This window comes from Chelmon rostratus, chromosome 13 (genome assembly GCF_017976325.1).
Source record: "Chelmon rostratus isolate fCheRos1 chromosome 13, fCheRos1.pri, whole genome shotgun sequence".
Classification (NCBI taxonomy): Eukaryota; Metazoa; Chordata; class Actinopteri; order Chaetodontiformes; family Chaetodontidae; genus Chelmon; species Chelmon rostratus.
This window is the reverse complement of record NC_055670.1, coordinates 21,024,234-21,039,325: the sequence shown is the minus strand read 5'-3', so window position 1 is coordinate 21,039,325 and position 15,092 is coordinate 21,024,234. Positions and strand designations below refer to the sequence as shown.

The following is a 15,092-nucleotide window of genomic DNA, read 5'->3' as shown; positions in this document are numbered from 1 at the left end:
TGCTTCGGTTTGTCACAGCCATGCCCTCAATTGAACCAGCAGTGCAGACATATCACAACATTCTGTCCCCGCTCTGCAAGCAGCAAGCTTTTCTTGTGGGGTTTCTAAGCTAATATCACTCGCCGTAAGACTCTACGCCTCAACTATTGCCAGCAATAAAGAAAAATCAGGAACATGTCAATCAGTAGCATACAGGCGGTGCCACTAATCCCACTCGCCATCTGAATAATTCATAGTCAATTAGAGCTGAGAGGCAGAAGCTGTCTTTATGGCACAAGAGCATTTTCAATGATTCATTTCATGAGCTATGCAAGGGGTCTCTTAATTGTTGTTTACTGCTCGCTACCCGACCACATGTTATTTTTATGCCGTCGTGATTACTCCCGGCAGCGCTCAGAGTGCTTGGGAAATGAAGTCCATTAAGGGGTCCTGAGAGCCGTTTTCCTGTCAAGCGCCATGAAACGTTTCCAGGTTGAAACTTAACTGCACGAGAACTATAAATCTCGTCCAATCTCGAGTGTCAGGAAATGAGACGCGTGAAGTGATGCAGGTGGTGTGTTGTTTTTTTTTTTTATGGTTCTGCCGTGTAGTAAAATACCTGCAGTGTTGTACAAATATTCAGCTTTAATAGGATCCCAGAAGAACACTTTAAATGGCAGAAAAAGTGAGATCACATGGCAGGAACATTAAAAACCACACAAGCACAGCTGACAGCTGACCACTGCCACACACTGCAGGTTGATGGTGTCAGAAACGGAGCAGACTTGGCTTCTCTCTGAGCTGCGCTCCATTTTTTTCCCCTGTTTGTTTGTTTGACTGTGGCAAAGAGAGAAAGTGAGAGGACTGAATGCCTGAGGTGACTGCTGACACAGTCTGACAAGCTGTAAAAGCACAGTCTGAATTTTTGTGTGACAGACGGCTGCCTTGACTAAAATAGGAGGCTGGATCTGAGAATAGCACCGCTGCCCTCCAGTGTTTTTCTGACACCTCGTACAGTCACTTTGACACACCTGGTTATCAAAGTGTTGTCTGCATAGATGCGAGTATTAAACACGCACACACCCATGTCAGACATTCACACAAACATCTAAACCTCCCCTCTGGTCATTTTGCCCCTGGCCTGAAGGATGCTGGGAGGCACTGCACACAAGCTCGAAATCAATGAGAAATTCTGAGCAAGTACAGTGTCACAGTGAACACGCTGATGTTTGTTGTCTTAAACCCAACATGTTAAAGCTCACAGTCCGCACATACACTTCAGTGTCTTTGCATTGAACATGTGAGGGCAACATCATTTTGTAGTAGAGTTTAAAAAATGCCTCCGATGTGATGCCTTTATTTGACAACGCTAATAAATGAGCTGGGCCTCCATTAAATTTGTCATTCACTTAAGGGACTGTTTCTCTTCTACAGTAATTCCTGATAAGTGAAGTAAGACCCTGGAGAATCCTGGCAGGAGCGTGTTTCCATGAGATGTAATTTGGCCATGCAGTGCTTGCACCTTTTTTCCACTGAACTCATTCATCTGACAGTAATTCAGTTCAACGGCTTTAAAGTAAAAGCGACAACAAAGAGACTGTGTGTGTATTTGTTTGTGAGGGAGAGAGGATGGAGCGCACACACACTTTATTGTGGCCACTGCGGTATTTCTGGTGACTGATTGCAGCTCTCATTACCACTTGTTGGCGTTCAGCTCTGTTGACACCTGTTAGATGTGACAGAGGTGAGTTTTAGCTTCTGTTCAGGTTGAATAGCCAGAGGCAACGTGTGTATGTGTGTGTTTACATACTTGCAGTTTTGATTGTGTAACACACACACACACACAGTATAAATAGTTTTCTTCCTCTTCCTCTTCTGCGATTGACTCTGCAGTAATTCTAAGCTTCTGTTTGCATTTCATTATGGGCTCCTAAGAGTCTCTTATTAAGGCGCAGACTTCCACAGCTGACCATGCAAGCTGTGGAAGTGAAGATTAAGTAATGTCACTAGAGGCTGGCAAATGTTGAAACTCTCAGGAAGTCACTTAATGCCGGAATTTGACTGTCGGTGTATGTTTTTAGCATTTTGATTTAGCTATTCGACCACATTCAAAAGCGTTGCCTGTCTGGGTGTGGTAACAGCACTGACAATGACTTGCAGTAATAGCTGTTGCATTTAGGTTATGTAAACATGCTGTGACTTTAGTGATCCCAGATGGTTCAAATGAAACCATATTCATTTAATAAAAAAAACAGACACATGATACAAGTCTCACTCGGAGGAAGCCAGAGCTGTTTTACACCACTGCTTCTTTTCTCTCCTCCACAATTCACCAAATGATTCCTAATAACAACACGGTTAGCATTTGTAACGAGTTTGTTGGTTTAATTTCAGGTTTGTCAACAAGTTTCACTGCAATTTAATTTCAGATCTCAGTCGTTGTTGTTGGCTGTGACTTCTCTCCTCTGTGGCTGGTCGCCTCACCTTGGCGGCCACAATCCAGCTCACCGCTGACCGTGCACATGAAACACTTCACTCACACAGCAAGTGAAATATGTGCCACAACTTTCTGAACAGCACTGAAAAGCCCACTTTATGTAGAAGGGGGGGATTTATGCATGCACATTTAGGGTCACAGATAGTGGCAATCAGGTCTTTGTGTGTCCTGGTTTGTTAACATTCCACATGTGGCTTCAGGTAAAGAGGAGTTTTGGCTCAGTACCTGCAAGGAGGAATAAAAACTCTACAGGACACCAGACCATGATGAGCCCTGATTTATAGTCCATTTGTTGGCTTGTATTAAATGTGAAATATAACTTGTGTGTTAATACGTACTTGAGCCTCTCTTTGGAATTTCCGCCGCATATGAAAACACATCTTTTTTTGCATCCCCCTCTCGCAGCCCGACCGTTTGGTGGAAGGAATCCTGCCACAACACACCACTGAGGTCTCCACCTGTGGCTCAGTGAGATGAAGTCTTAAGAAACAACTACTCTCTGTCCCCCCTTGGCCAGGCGCCTCCACCTGGCAGCACCGACTTGGCTGCGAAGCACATGGTGGTCACTGCAGCCACCATGGAGGTGCACTGACACCCTCACCGCTCACCTCTGTCAAGTCTGCCCAGCAACAACAGCTACAACAATGAGCTCTCACAGTCGATCAGGTAAGATGAAGAAAAGCACCTTGTTTTTCACGAGAGGAAGTCTTGTGCTCTTCTCTGCATGTGTCGTTGCTTTGACACATAAAATCCTGCTGAAAAAAAAGGTTTGTCAGTAGGAATTATGATTATGATCTGTGCTAAATTTGCGTAACAATTGTGTAATTCATTCTTTTGTCGTGAAGATTATCCCAACAACAAATCACTTTTATATGTCTTCTTTGTGCATGCAGGGTTTTTTGTATTTGGTGTATATGCCTAAATGCACAGATGATGAGATTCATTCTGGATGCCTCTTTTTCTCAGGCTGGTTTTAAGCCTAACCTTTAGTTAATGCTGGACTATTAGAAAGTAAGACCCTGCTTCTAAACATCTTTTTCTTTGGTGTAGTTAATAGTTACACCTTAGTGAACAAACAAACCTGCTGTTTTGATTTTACGTTTTCTGCAAGGCTCTTCAATCTTCTAAAGATTTAGTGATTTAATATGGTTGATCTGACAGTTTGGCAAAACCGCCAACTCCAGCATGTTGCATCATTTAAACAGCAATTACACAGCGGTGTCTAAGAGAGGGCAAATGTTTATTCAAGTATATTTTTTGTGGTTGGTTTAATTGATTTGCATTCACATGCGTACAAGGAAAACAATGCTTCCTGGAAGACAAATTGATGCAGAGTAGTATTACTGGAGGTATGAAATCCAGTTATTTACTGAAGTGGGTGTAAAGCTGTTTCTTTCAGCTAAATGTCAGTTTAATTTTACAACGCTGCTGAATTAGTATTTTAACTTGTGGGGTGCAAATTAATTGTTTTGTCTTTTGTAACCAGCAGTCTATGCCGTGTTCACTTGACTTGCTAGTCAGCTGTCTGTAGTCACAATGTGCACTGTGACATGGACGTATTGTACATGGATTTTGTAGCCACACAGTCTTGAGTCAGGTAATGGAAGTGAGGTAGAAGCGTGTCCTTGCAGTTATGGAAACGGTTTGGTGTGCAAAGTGTGATGTGGAGCAAAGCAGTGAGCCGTGTGTTTGTGGAAAGTGTCACGACTAAATTTAGCTGCAGAGAAACTTGTTCTAGCACCTGCGAGAGAGAGAAAACAGTGGAAAGGCAGGAGTGTGGTGCAAGTGACTCTTTTTGTTTTTGTTGCAATAATACAGAATGCTCAACCAACCGTTACCAAATAAATTGGGCATATTGCATGTTTTTTTTTTTGTTTTTTTTGCTGCTTTGTTTGTATGCAAGCCTACATTTTGTCTATAAAGGCAGCAGTCGGCCAGTTTAACTCCTTTAGCTGCATCCTATATTAGCTTCACTGGGAAGTTGGAGGTCATTTTTTTTATGTTTCACCCATGGTTTCGCAGTATATGTTACTGATGTACCAGTTCAACTAGAGGTCTCATCGATCTCAGTATCTTGTGTCTTTGTGATTCTTTCAGATGAAGTGTGTGTTGTGTTTGGGGCATCTCCTGGACATGTGGGAAGCATTTTCTAGCGTAAAGATCAGTCCATTAAAAAAATAAAAAATCTGTTAAGGAACTCCCTGCATGCATGACACTCACAAGGTCGTTTCTGGTCATGAATTCGATTTCAAAGCAGATTTCTCTTTGCATGCTCAAAAATGGATTCCCTGATGTGCTTGACCTCAACCAATGGGGGCTTCCCATGTGGTCTACTCAAAAAAAGTTTTCTTCAATCACAACCATGGTGCAGATCTGACTTTTCCTCTTTGTCAGCTACAGACCAAAGTGGACAAAAGGCCAATTGTGTCCTCCTTTACCCATCATGCTTTGGCTCTCTTGGTCGTATTGGTGCAATGACGTCACAGCCGTTGTTCAGCTGTTGTGGTGCTATTGGTCCTCTGTGGCACAATGTGGGTTGCTGGCATCACCTCCTCTTCTCTTGAACTCTGGGTAGAGACGTGTTGTTGTACCAGCCAAAATGCTTTGTGTCAGAAAGGATGTTTTAGGCCGCCCAGATAGCTGTGATTTTTCTTTTCTTCTTCTTCCTTTTATTTAAGGACGTCATGTTACGTAAGTGGAACGTTGGTGTGGGGCATCATTTCCTTTTTTTATTTTCCTCCTTTTCAGATCATTTCCATGCTCTGTGTACCCTCAGTTCTCACAAGCCTTTCCCTTCAAGTGTTTGGAAGCTACTAAAATAACTTTAAGGAAAGAGGATTATAATTTCATCGTCGTCAGTTTTGAAGTATGCTCGTCAACTTCCTGGTTATTTCATAGATATCAACTGACTTGCTTGTACTTCCATGGCCAAGAATCTACTTGGAGCAGTGGAAAAATGGTCCCAACATGAATCCACAGTTGTCAGTGTAAGCACGGCACATTTTTCATGTCATTTGGACTGTTTCAATAAAAGCAATATGTCAGTTAACGGATAAACATAATCCCACTTTTGGAAAACAGATTTCTCATGATTCATACTGAAGCCAAATTTTCCATACAGAACTGTAACACCAAATATTAGGTGAGGGGCTGCTCTGTTGAAATTTTGCATTAAGCCAAAACATTTTGGCTGCCAGACTTTTCAGCACCTTGAGGAGCTCCGAAATTAAGAATGAAGCTTTCAGTCCTCACTTTCACCTCCTGTTAGCAGTCCATTTTCCCCTTGTCGCCCTCCTGTCTGTGCAGTATTGCTAAGCCCTTTTCCATATATGACAGATCATCATTTCCCATTCTCAAACCACCATTTCAGAGCACTGAAGGGCCCTTTGTCTGACTTAAACTTGGGTGGCAAAGGCTGGCATGTTGACATGCTACTTGGCATTTTGGAACAGGGTTTATGGCCTTGGAGCCAGAACTAGAACACACACACACACACACACACACAGACAAACTCTCTCATCCCAACAAGACCCACCCCTCTGCTTTCCAGCGGCAGTAATCGGTGGCAGGTCCTGGCTGAGGGGGATCTTGCGTCAATAAATCGTCATGCAGAGCGACTCCCCTGCCTGGAACACAAACAGACAGAGGGGCCGTCTGCTGCTGGAGGCCTTGTACAGCTTGTTAAAACCCTCTGAGGCCTGTACAGTCTGACCAAAAAGAAAGCTCATGCTGGGTTTAGTAGATGTTGGTATTGTTTACTAGAATAAGTTGGTGTTCCACTTCTTGGAGCGATCCCAGCCTTCTTCATCCTGTCCTCTCTGTGAGTTGTTGCTGGGTGATAGTGGTGCTTTAGGTAAAATGTATTTAGTTTAGCACCATTCACAGAGCAAGGCCACAAAGTGCTTCATATGAGTAAAAATAAGACCAAAAACAGGAACCACAGACCTTAAGAAACACTATACAGCATGAGGTTTTAAAACATGAATCTTCTGCTTTTTAAAGGCTCCAATAGACACTGCAGAATGCACGTCAAGCACGAGGGACAACTAGTAATGTCTGATGAGAGGACATGACCTGCTGGTGATATAAGGATGGAGCAGGTGAGAGATGTATACAGGTGTCCAACCATGTGGAGCTCTATATTTGAAAACAAGAACCTGAAAATGAATCAAGAACTTGTTGGGAAGCCACTATAGAGACGATAAGATAAGATGCAGCCTGGAGAGAATCTGCAATTTATTCTTGCCTACTTGTGTGTTTGCAGAATGAGAATACACACTTTTCCCCTGTGGATATAGCCAAAGATAGATGAATGTCTCTTTGCACTTATTTGTTGCACAGATCTGCTATTATTCTCCATCCTGTGAATAAATTTCGTTAACTTACATTTGCATGTGCGTTTTCATCCATCTCGCCGTCCGAAGATTAATTCACACCCTTCAACATCGTGCGTGCAAAAGAACTGAAAGAGCCGAGCCCAGTAAGGGTGTGGACGAAAGGAAACGCATTACCTTAACTTGCAGGTTTTTAGATTAGCAGGTTGGTATGCGGGGAGTTGCAGTTGTCTTTCTGTCAGTCTTTGCAGCAGTGCAGTGTTGAGGTACAGGGAGGGGGCAGCTGCGAGGAGTTGGTTTTTAAAATAAACACGAGAATCGCACCTCCTCACTTTTCTGAGTCTCATTCAGACCGCTGATCCACGGCAGATGGTTGTGAATTATTCATGTCAAATTTTTGGGACGAGCACGGCCATGTGTAGATTTTATCCCAGAGATTATTCAGTACCAGAGAGGAGGCGAGCAGTGATTGAGAGGGCTGACAGCACAGTAAGTGCTTTTCAAGAGATGGTGGAGTGTAAACATCTGATGCCAGATAAAAGTGTTGTTGTTTTTTCTCCATTGTGACTGGTGGAGGGCTGCAGGAGCGTCATTACGCAGGAGTTAAGTTCCTTCTTTTACAGCTGTGATGGAAACTGTATTTTTTCATCGTCAATTTTGTGGCTATGTCTTGCTTTACAACATTGATTCCAAGAAAGCTGCGACTTTGCCTAAAACATTAATAAAAACATAATGCAATCATTTACAAATAAACTGTGTTTACGGACAAAAGTTTTATGACGTGTTCCTGAGCCCATGTAGTAACATCCTTTATCCAGTCATGTGTGCACAAAGCGGTGAATCTCGCTACATCCTCGCTTGTGAGCGACTGAGCCTTTCCAGGATGCTTCTTTCATACCCAATCATGATACTATCACCTGTTACCAATCAACCTGTTTACCTGTGGAATGTTCCAAACAGGTGTTTTTGGAGCATTCAGTCTTTTGTTGCTTTTTGTTGCTTCTGTGTGTTGCTGCATCAAATTCAGAATAAGCAGATATTTACAAAAATCAATGAAGCTGATGAGGTCAAACATTAAATATATTGTCTTCGAGCTGTTGACAGTTGAGTTTATTTCGAAAAGGATTTGCAAATTATCACGGTCTGTTTTATTTATGTTTTACACAGCATGCCAGCTGTGGATTAAGGGTTTTAGCATATAGCCATTAGCACTTTGTGGATGTTAAAGGCTTCAGTGCTGATCCACAAATGCAGGGATGTGATTTTTAAGCTTTTCTGGTGACACTTCTTCCTGTCAGATATGAATTAAATGTTTTGGACTCTCGCATTTGGGTTCAGGCTTTTTCTTTAAAGCACATATTAGGCATATTAGTTGGACCCGAGCTCGAGTAAAGTAAAAGTGTGTATTGAGTAACCAGATTTAAGCTGAAGCTTTAGATTTAGAGGTAATCAAAGTCAGCTGCTGTATAGTTTAGCCTCCTGCTCCTGAAATAGGAGTGTTTTTTTAATTCTCTCGCTTGCCCTTCCTTCTCTTCTGTCACTCTAATTTCCTATCTGTCTTTTTTCCCTTCTCTGTCTCTCAGTTTTAATCAGTAACTGTAATAAGGACTCGCAGTGGGAGCTATCAAAAGCCTGCAGTGGTGGATTAGAAGAGAGTGGCTAGTGTCTGGGCCAGGCCACTAGAAAGTGAAGCATAATCTTCAAAAAGGGAGCTTAACCCCTGCTGACCCCCACGGATGATTCCTCATTTACAGGGGCCATCGTCACGGGGAAAAGGCTCCGGGTGTTAATTGATATGTTTTAGTCTGAACGCTTGAGAAGTTGTCTCAGGATGGCTAAAGTCAACCAAAGCAAGAAGAGAAAATAAGTTGAGCTTGATCAGAGGAAGTTATTTAAGAAGTTTTTAGGGAGCGTGAGGCTGTTCACTTGATCTGTATGCTTTCAGTCGCCGCTCATAGTCACCACTGCAATCTAGCAATTGTCCAAAGAGCCAGAGGGACACAATAGCAGTCCCTCCTATCTGCGTTTGCTGCATTCGAGTACTGCAGAAATGTTATTGTTCTCATTTATCCTTGGCTCGGCAAAAATTTTCCCTCAATTCAAAGATGGATGGGAATGACAGTTGAACCAGGCTAAACAGAAGCCTTTTTAAGAGAACAATGGAAGCTGCTGTGGAGAAATAAGATTACCGCCTCATTATTGTCTTCCTCTCCACAGTTTTCCAGAATTTTCCATTCAAGTAATCTCATTGCCAGATGAAACAAGTGTGCAATTTAGCCATTGGAAGAATTTATTAAGCATTCAAAGCTTTGCTTCTGCCGGAAGAGATGCTTAGAATTGTTCTTTCAAATAAACAAAGATCCACCAATCTTCTTTTTGTTCTTTCACTATTTAGTATTTAATCATTTCGTGGTCGCTTTGGTAGCTAAATTAGGCAATATGGTGTTGCATTTTTACTGATAATTTTACCTTTTGTGTCTACCGTTTTTCTTGTTTGCTCTGGCTGGCTTTCAGTGGGTTGCCTCGAAGCTTTAACACACCACATGTGCTAATGCTTTGCAGGAACGACATGCAGTTACAACTCAGTGAGTTTAATAGCCATGACGAAAGCATGATTGTAACTTAGAACGGCCTGAGACAAGCATTCATGACACCATACACAGATACAGCGGCTATTGATGGCTGACAGCACGACACAGAACAGCCCAGATGTCCAGTGTGTAATAAATATGGAGATTAAGAACATGCAAGACCTTGAAGATTAACCCATAAGGATCCACATCTGCTACTAAGCTCAGAGTCTGAGTGAAACGCAAGAGGTCACATCCACTCTGTCATTGTCTATGAGCCCTCTGTGCAGCAAACAATTCCAGTATAGTAAGATGGAGAATCCCTGCATTGCTGTATTTCCCATCTGGCTGAGTGGCGTGGTCCGCTGTATGGGTTCAACAGGGGACAGCGGAGAAGAGGGAGGCGGGTCAGGTGGGTCTCTGAGGATGTAATCCTCCTGCTTCTATGAACAAAACAAAATCAAAAGTTCCCAGCAGTTACACAATCCCTGTTAGGAAGGGCTCAGTGCACCCTGGGTCTCCCAGGGCAGAATGAACTTTTCCAGGCACTAATCTCAGGATAAGCTCTGAAACAGAGGCCTTCAAACTCGGCTGTGTGCTGCGGTGGACTAAAAATGCATGAAATGCCCCATGGAGCTGTTGTGTTCGCTACAATTGGCATTCGCTGCAGATTTGTTCTCGCGGTGCTACTGTGCTGATTTAAAGATTCACGTCCTGCCCTTCAGGAAAGTTGTTCAAAAACAGAAAAAGTGTCATCTTGCACCTTTTAATACTCTCAGAAACCGCTCTACGCCTTTCAGACTTACGGAGTTACATGGGTTTATAATCAATTACAATCACTCACCCCACCTTCCTCCACACCACAAGAGACCACAATACACAGCCCAACCTAACCAAACCTGAAAACACTCTTCTCAGCTCGGGCTTGGTTTTGCAGCGTGGGTACTGCTGGGATTTCATGAACAAGCGTCTCTAATAAGGATGGTAATTTAACGTCACGTAAGGTTAAATGAAATTTGACTGTCTACCCCACTCATGTAGAGGTGTGAGAGTAGAAGGAGCGATACAAAGAGAAAGAAAGAGAGTAAACTGAGTGGAGAGAGACCTGAAACTTATCTTTATTTTTCGTGATTCTGTCATTTCAATGTAAAGTCTGTGGAAACACAAATGCAGACCGGAGTCTTTGAACTGTGGCATCAAGAGATTAACTCGTAAGTGTATCAATCAGCTGCAGCTTGAAGCACATCCAGTGGATCAATGAACGAGTGTCTCCTTTATTACATTCAACATAGTCAGATAATCTCATTGAATCTATAGCACATTGTATAAAATATCTCCTCAGCTGTCAAACAGAGTTAAAATGCTGGTTTTATCGTAGGTCTGCTCTATTCTAAGTGTGCTACTTGCTTCTGTATTTTTCTAATGAAAAAAAAAAATGATAAAAGCATCAGATGGTCTCAGCTGTGCCTAAGTTAAAGGACTGTGTTGAGGACTGGGGGCAGTTATTTCTTCTGGTCCTTATTAATTTGGTGGTCATACAGTGTTGACTTCATCACAGCAGAGAGATAAAAACTTAAATTATTAGAGGAAAAGCACACAATTCTGATTGTGAGCTAATAAATCAGCCAACTAAACATCATGCAGACTGACCAATGAGAGGTATTTCATCCCCTGTAGTCATACTTTTTTTTTTTTTTTTGGCACAAAATAGTCATTGATCAAATTAGCTACTGCTGTTTTGGCTCAAGTGCCCAGCTGAACTAAAAAAAAAAAAATAATAACAATAGTAAAAGTAAAACAAGTGTTTTTCAGACTGTTTTAATGGAGAGAAAATTGGCGTTTTTGACAGCAGGCATACTGGATTGCAACAGTTAAAACAAACAGATGATCAAATACCGATCCATAAAGAGATTGATCCATGCTGATTTGGATCCAGCAGGTCAGCTCGAGACAGCCATTCGTTTAAATTTAGTGGCTTAAATCATCCCTGTAATGGCTATCACTTAGTTCCTTGGCGCTTGTGTTCGAGTGTGTGTGAAGGAGAATAGCTGATGGCCTTACATTCCCTCTGTTTTCTCAGCATGTGGAGCTGCTTCCCTCCCTGTTTCAACACTCAGCCACGTTGGTCACTCAGTCTCAGTTTGGCGCCAACATCAAATACTTTAAGATCAAAGTAGCATCCTAATCCCCAAGCACTTTTTGCTGATATCTGGATGGTCATTTGCAACATTAGGTGACATGGTTACCTCATTGAGACCTCCTCTCATGTCTTTTTCCTGTCAGGAGCTGGTGTCTGTGTGCCCAGCACCACCAGGCAGCAGTAGGGTGCTATGGATTCGCTCTACCATGCTAATGACTCTGCTTTTGAATGGGTCCCTTTGCACCATGCCCACTCAGAAGATCATGATTGTACTGACCCTGACCCCCCCTATCTACTTGTTTCTATCACTATGCAGCACTGGAAACCAATCCAACATAGAGCAGACTTGGATGTTAACTTTTATGGACAGCAGTACACCGCCAGGTCTCGAAGTAACTGTTGAAGTTCAGTCTGTAGCAAGAGACTAGTCCTAATACGACCCAAGTGGCGTATGACTAGTTTGCCTGAGGTAGAGGAAGAGGATTTTAAATCAGGAGTTTTCTGGGTTTATACCTCTGATTCATCTGGGGAAATCAGGGTTGTTAAAGTGGACGTATTATGTTCCTCACTCAGAGGCTTCTACTCAGCAAGGCTTTTGAACTCCTACTGCTCCACTGGAGCTGCTCAGCTGCCAACGGTGGACTCCTGTGGTTGTGCTTGGCAGCTTGCATGTGTGAATGTGTGTAATTTGAAGGCCTTTTTTTTTTTTTTAAATAAAGCTATCCTGCTTGGTAAACAGTCCTTTAATGAATAACCGTTAAGATCTCTGCTCATCGACACTCTACATTATAGCTTCAAGAAAACAGCAGCGACCCTCCGAGGTGTAAAACGAACAGGAAAAATCCAACTTTAGGTTTATTACATCTTTTTGTTTCTTTTAATTCCCGATCAGGCGTTCTCTCCTGTTTTCTTTGCATGTGTGTTTTTCACCTCCAGTGTAATATGCATGAAAAAAAATGTAATTCAACCGCAGCATTAGCACAGTGTTAGCAGTGACCTACAGTATAGTGAGCCCCAGTGTTGTGGCTAAACATGCTTGGTATTTTGGGTGTGAATTGACAAATAGCAGCATGGTTGCGAAATGCCAAGTTTGTGTTTCGGGTGTATTTAGCCTCAGAGGGTGAACTACACAGACCGCTGAACTTTTTAACAGTGAAGTTGATAAAAATTCCTCTGACACACGAGTAGATTGGCATTACACTCATCTATAGCATCTTATATCTGTTCTTAAGACCCTCCAGAGAGAGAGAGAGGAAGACAGAGGAGAGAAAACACAGGAGGATCAAAGCTCCGGGGGAGTTTGGTCTGAGGTCTGTAAATTTCAGAACAGGAGATAAAACCACTCCGCTCTCTTTGGCCTCTGTGGTTCCTTGAAATTAAATTTAAATGAATTAAGACATCCAGTTTTTTCATTGTTGGTTTGGCCACTATTTGAAATATAAAAAGACTAAAATGAAATGTTATCAGCCGCTGCTAATAGGTTTAATTCCATAAGTTACCTGAAGGACAGCAAATGAAACTCATAGATAATGCAGTGTTTTTATTTTTACGCTCAAACAAGTGTTTCTTTAGTGAAAGAAACAACACTAATACAAACCCTGTGAACTGTCGTCTTATGGTTCAGAGAGACCAGCAGAGTGCTTAATGTCTCTGTGGGAAACAAGCTGATCCGTCACCTCATCTTCAGGTAAGCTCTAAGCAACTAGAGAAGGTAATGACAGCAAATTAAACAGCTGGTGGCAGGGCAAAAAATCAGCTCCAGCCACCAGCCAAATGCCAGTAAGATATGCAAGAGGCTGTTCTATCACTATTCTATCACCAGCCAAAAAACAATGGTAGTCTATAGAGCGGTTGGTAAAATGTGAACATTCACTACCCCTTTGGCTGGTGGGGGAAACTTACTTTTGCACCCTGGCTTGTGAATAACAACTAGTGCTTCTCTTCGGTCTCCCTGCTGAACCTTTTAAACACATCGCATTCATATTTTAGTGAACTTGTTTTTAAATGATTGAGTAATAGTAAAGACTGTTGTTGGCTTGCCATTGGGTTCAAAATCACATCTAAAACATACTTTAATACGGGAATTTTCTTTTTTGTTTTTCCAGAGAAAAAAATAACTCTGTCCATTAACTATCTTCATAGTTATCATAGTAGATTTATGCTTTAAGCTATACTCACAACATCTTTATCATAAACTCACAAGAAAATGTAATGAATCTTCCATGAAATATAACACATTATTATCCAGTATAGCTGTTCACCTTAAGAAAGTGTTAGCGTATCACCATTCCTGGCAGCCTACATGAAGGATTTGCAGTGTTGCACCCGGGAACCCTGCTGTAGAAGTCTATGCAAGATCACAGAGTTCGGCAGCACTCGTCATCAGTCAAATTGCATGAAACCGCGGTTTGTCGTCCTCCCACATTTGTAATTTACCAGACTTCTCTTTCATCCATTTGCATAACATAGCAAGCTCATTACTTCAGCCTTCAGGAGCAGTAGCCTATTAGATAAATGAAACGCCAAGGGTATGCTGTGGATTTGCTGTTGGCTAGATAAATGAGCTGGTGTGAACAAGCTAGTTGAATCAAAATATTGCTCGCTGTGACCTGTGGTTTTGTAAGCTCATCACCAAAGTAAAATATCAAAAAGCTTTGCATCTCGACGGCTTTGCCTTCTCTGCTGGCGTGTTACTTTGGTTTTGCTGCTAACAACAAGTTGAGCTTGTTGTTAGCCAGCAGTGGAGAGGTTGTGTAGACAGTGGGCATTGCTGAAATAAAACATCTAAACTGTGGAACTCTTTAAAGCAAAGTTTGGTGAGATGGTATATTCAGATTTGAGCTAACACGTATAAATAAGCTCTTCCCACCTTTCTCTCGCTGTTTTCACTCATTTTGCAGCTCACTGAAATCTCAGTGATGGTTGTCTCATGCTAAACTATCTGTTCTGTTCACTATCTGTTTTGTCACCCTGACTCTGATTTTTGTGTCAGCGTCTATCGGCCTCACTGTCATTATCACACGATTGCACTGGGAGCTAACGCTCTAATGAGCATCCGTGCAACGGCGAGCCACACAGCCAGCGTTTCATGCAATCGCAGTGGAAGATGCTGACACATCTTGTAATACACGCAAGCACCGGTCCTTCCGTGGGAATGATTATTTGACCTGACAATGATGCACTCTCAAAGGGGTGTGTGGACTGAACAATCAGATATTATGTAGCAAACGCACTGGGTGCAGAAAGCGACACTCGGACGCTGGAGGTTGCCAGAGCCTTTTAATGGTGGCTATCTATTCACATGAAGGAGGAGGAACGTAAAATTGTATGTGCTGTCATTTCAAGATAAATGTTCTGTATTTCTCGCACCTCATGCAGTGAGACTTTTTGCTTGTGCTTAAATGATTTCACCCCAAAACCTTTTGTTGATTTTGAAGCACTGAAATTCACCAGTCAGTGTAGCTATGTTGTAAACATATTAGGACTTTTTAAATACCTTTTTATAATATACTTTTGAGTTAGCAAACAGTATTGGTATGAATATATGTACGTACATATCCCCTCAGCCCCTT

At 42.1% G+C, this 15,092-nt stretch overlaps 1 protein-coding gene across 2 annotated transcripts in view; it reads left to right on the top strand.

The window, feature by feature from the left end:
- hdac4 (histone deacetylase 4) overlaps positions 1 to 15,092 on the top strand; it is a 122,658-nt gene that overhangs the window by 11,338 nt on the left and 96,228 nt on the right. For both annotated transcript variants that reach the window (XM_041950205.1, XM_041950204.1), the window contains one exon: positions 2,882 to 3,142. In XM_041950205.1, the coding sequence (XP_041806139.1) occupies positions 3,121 to 3,142 (22 nt within the window). In that variant the 5' untranslated portion in view covers positions 2,882 to 3,120. The remainder of the gene's footprint in view (positions 1 to 2,881; positions 3,143 to 15,092) is intronic.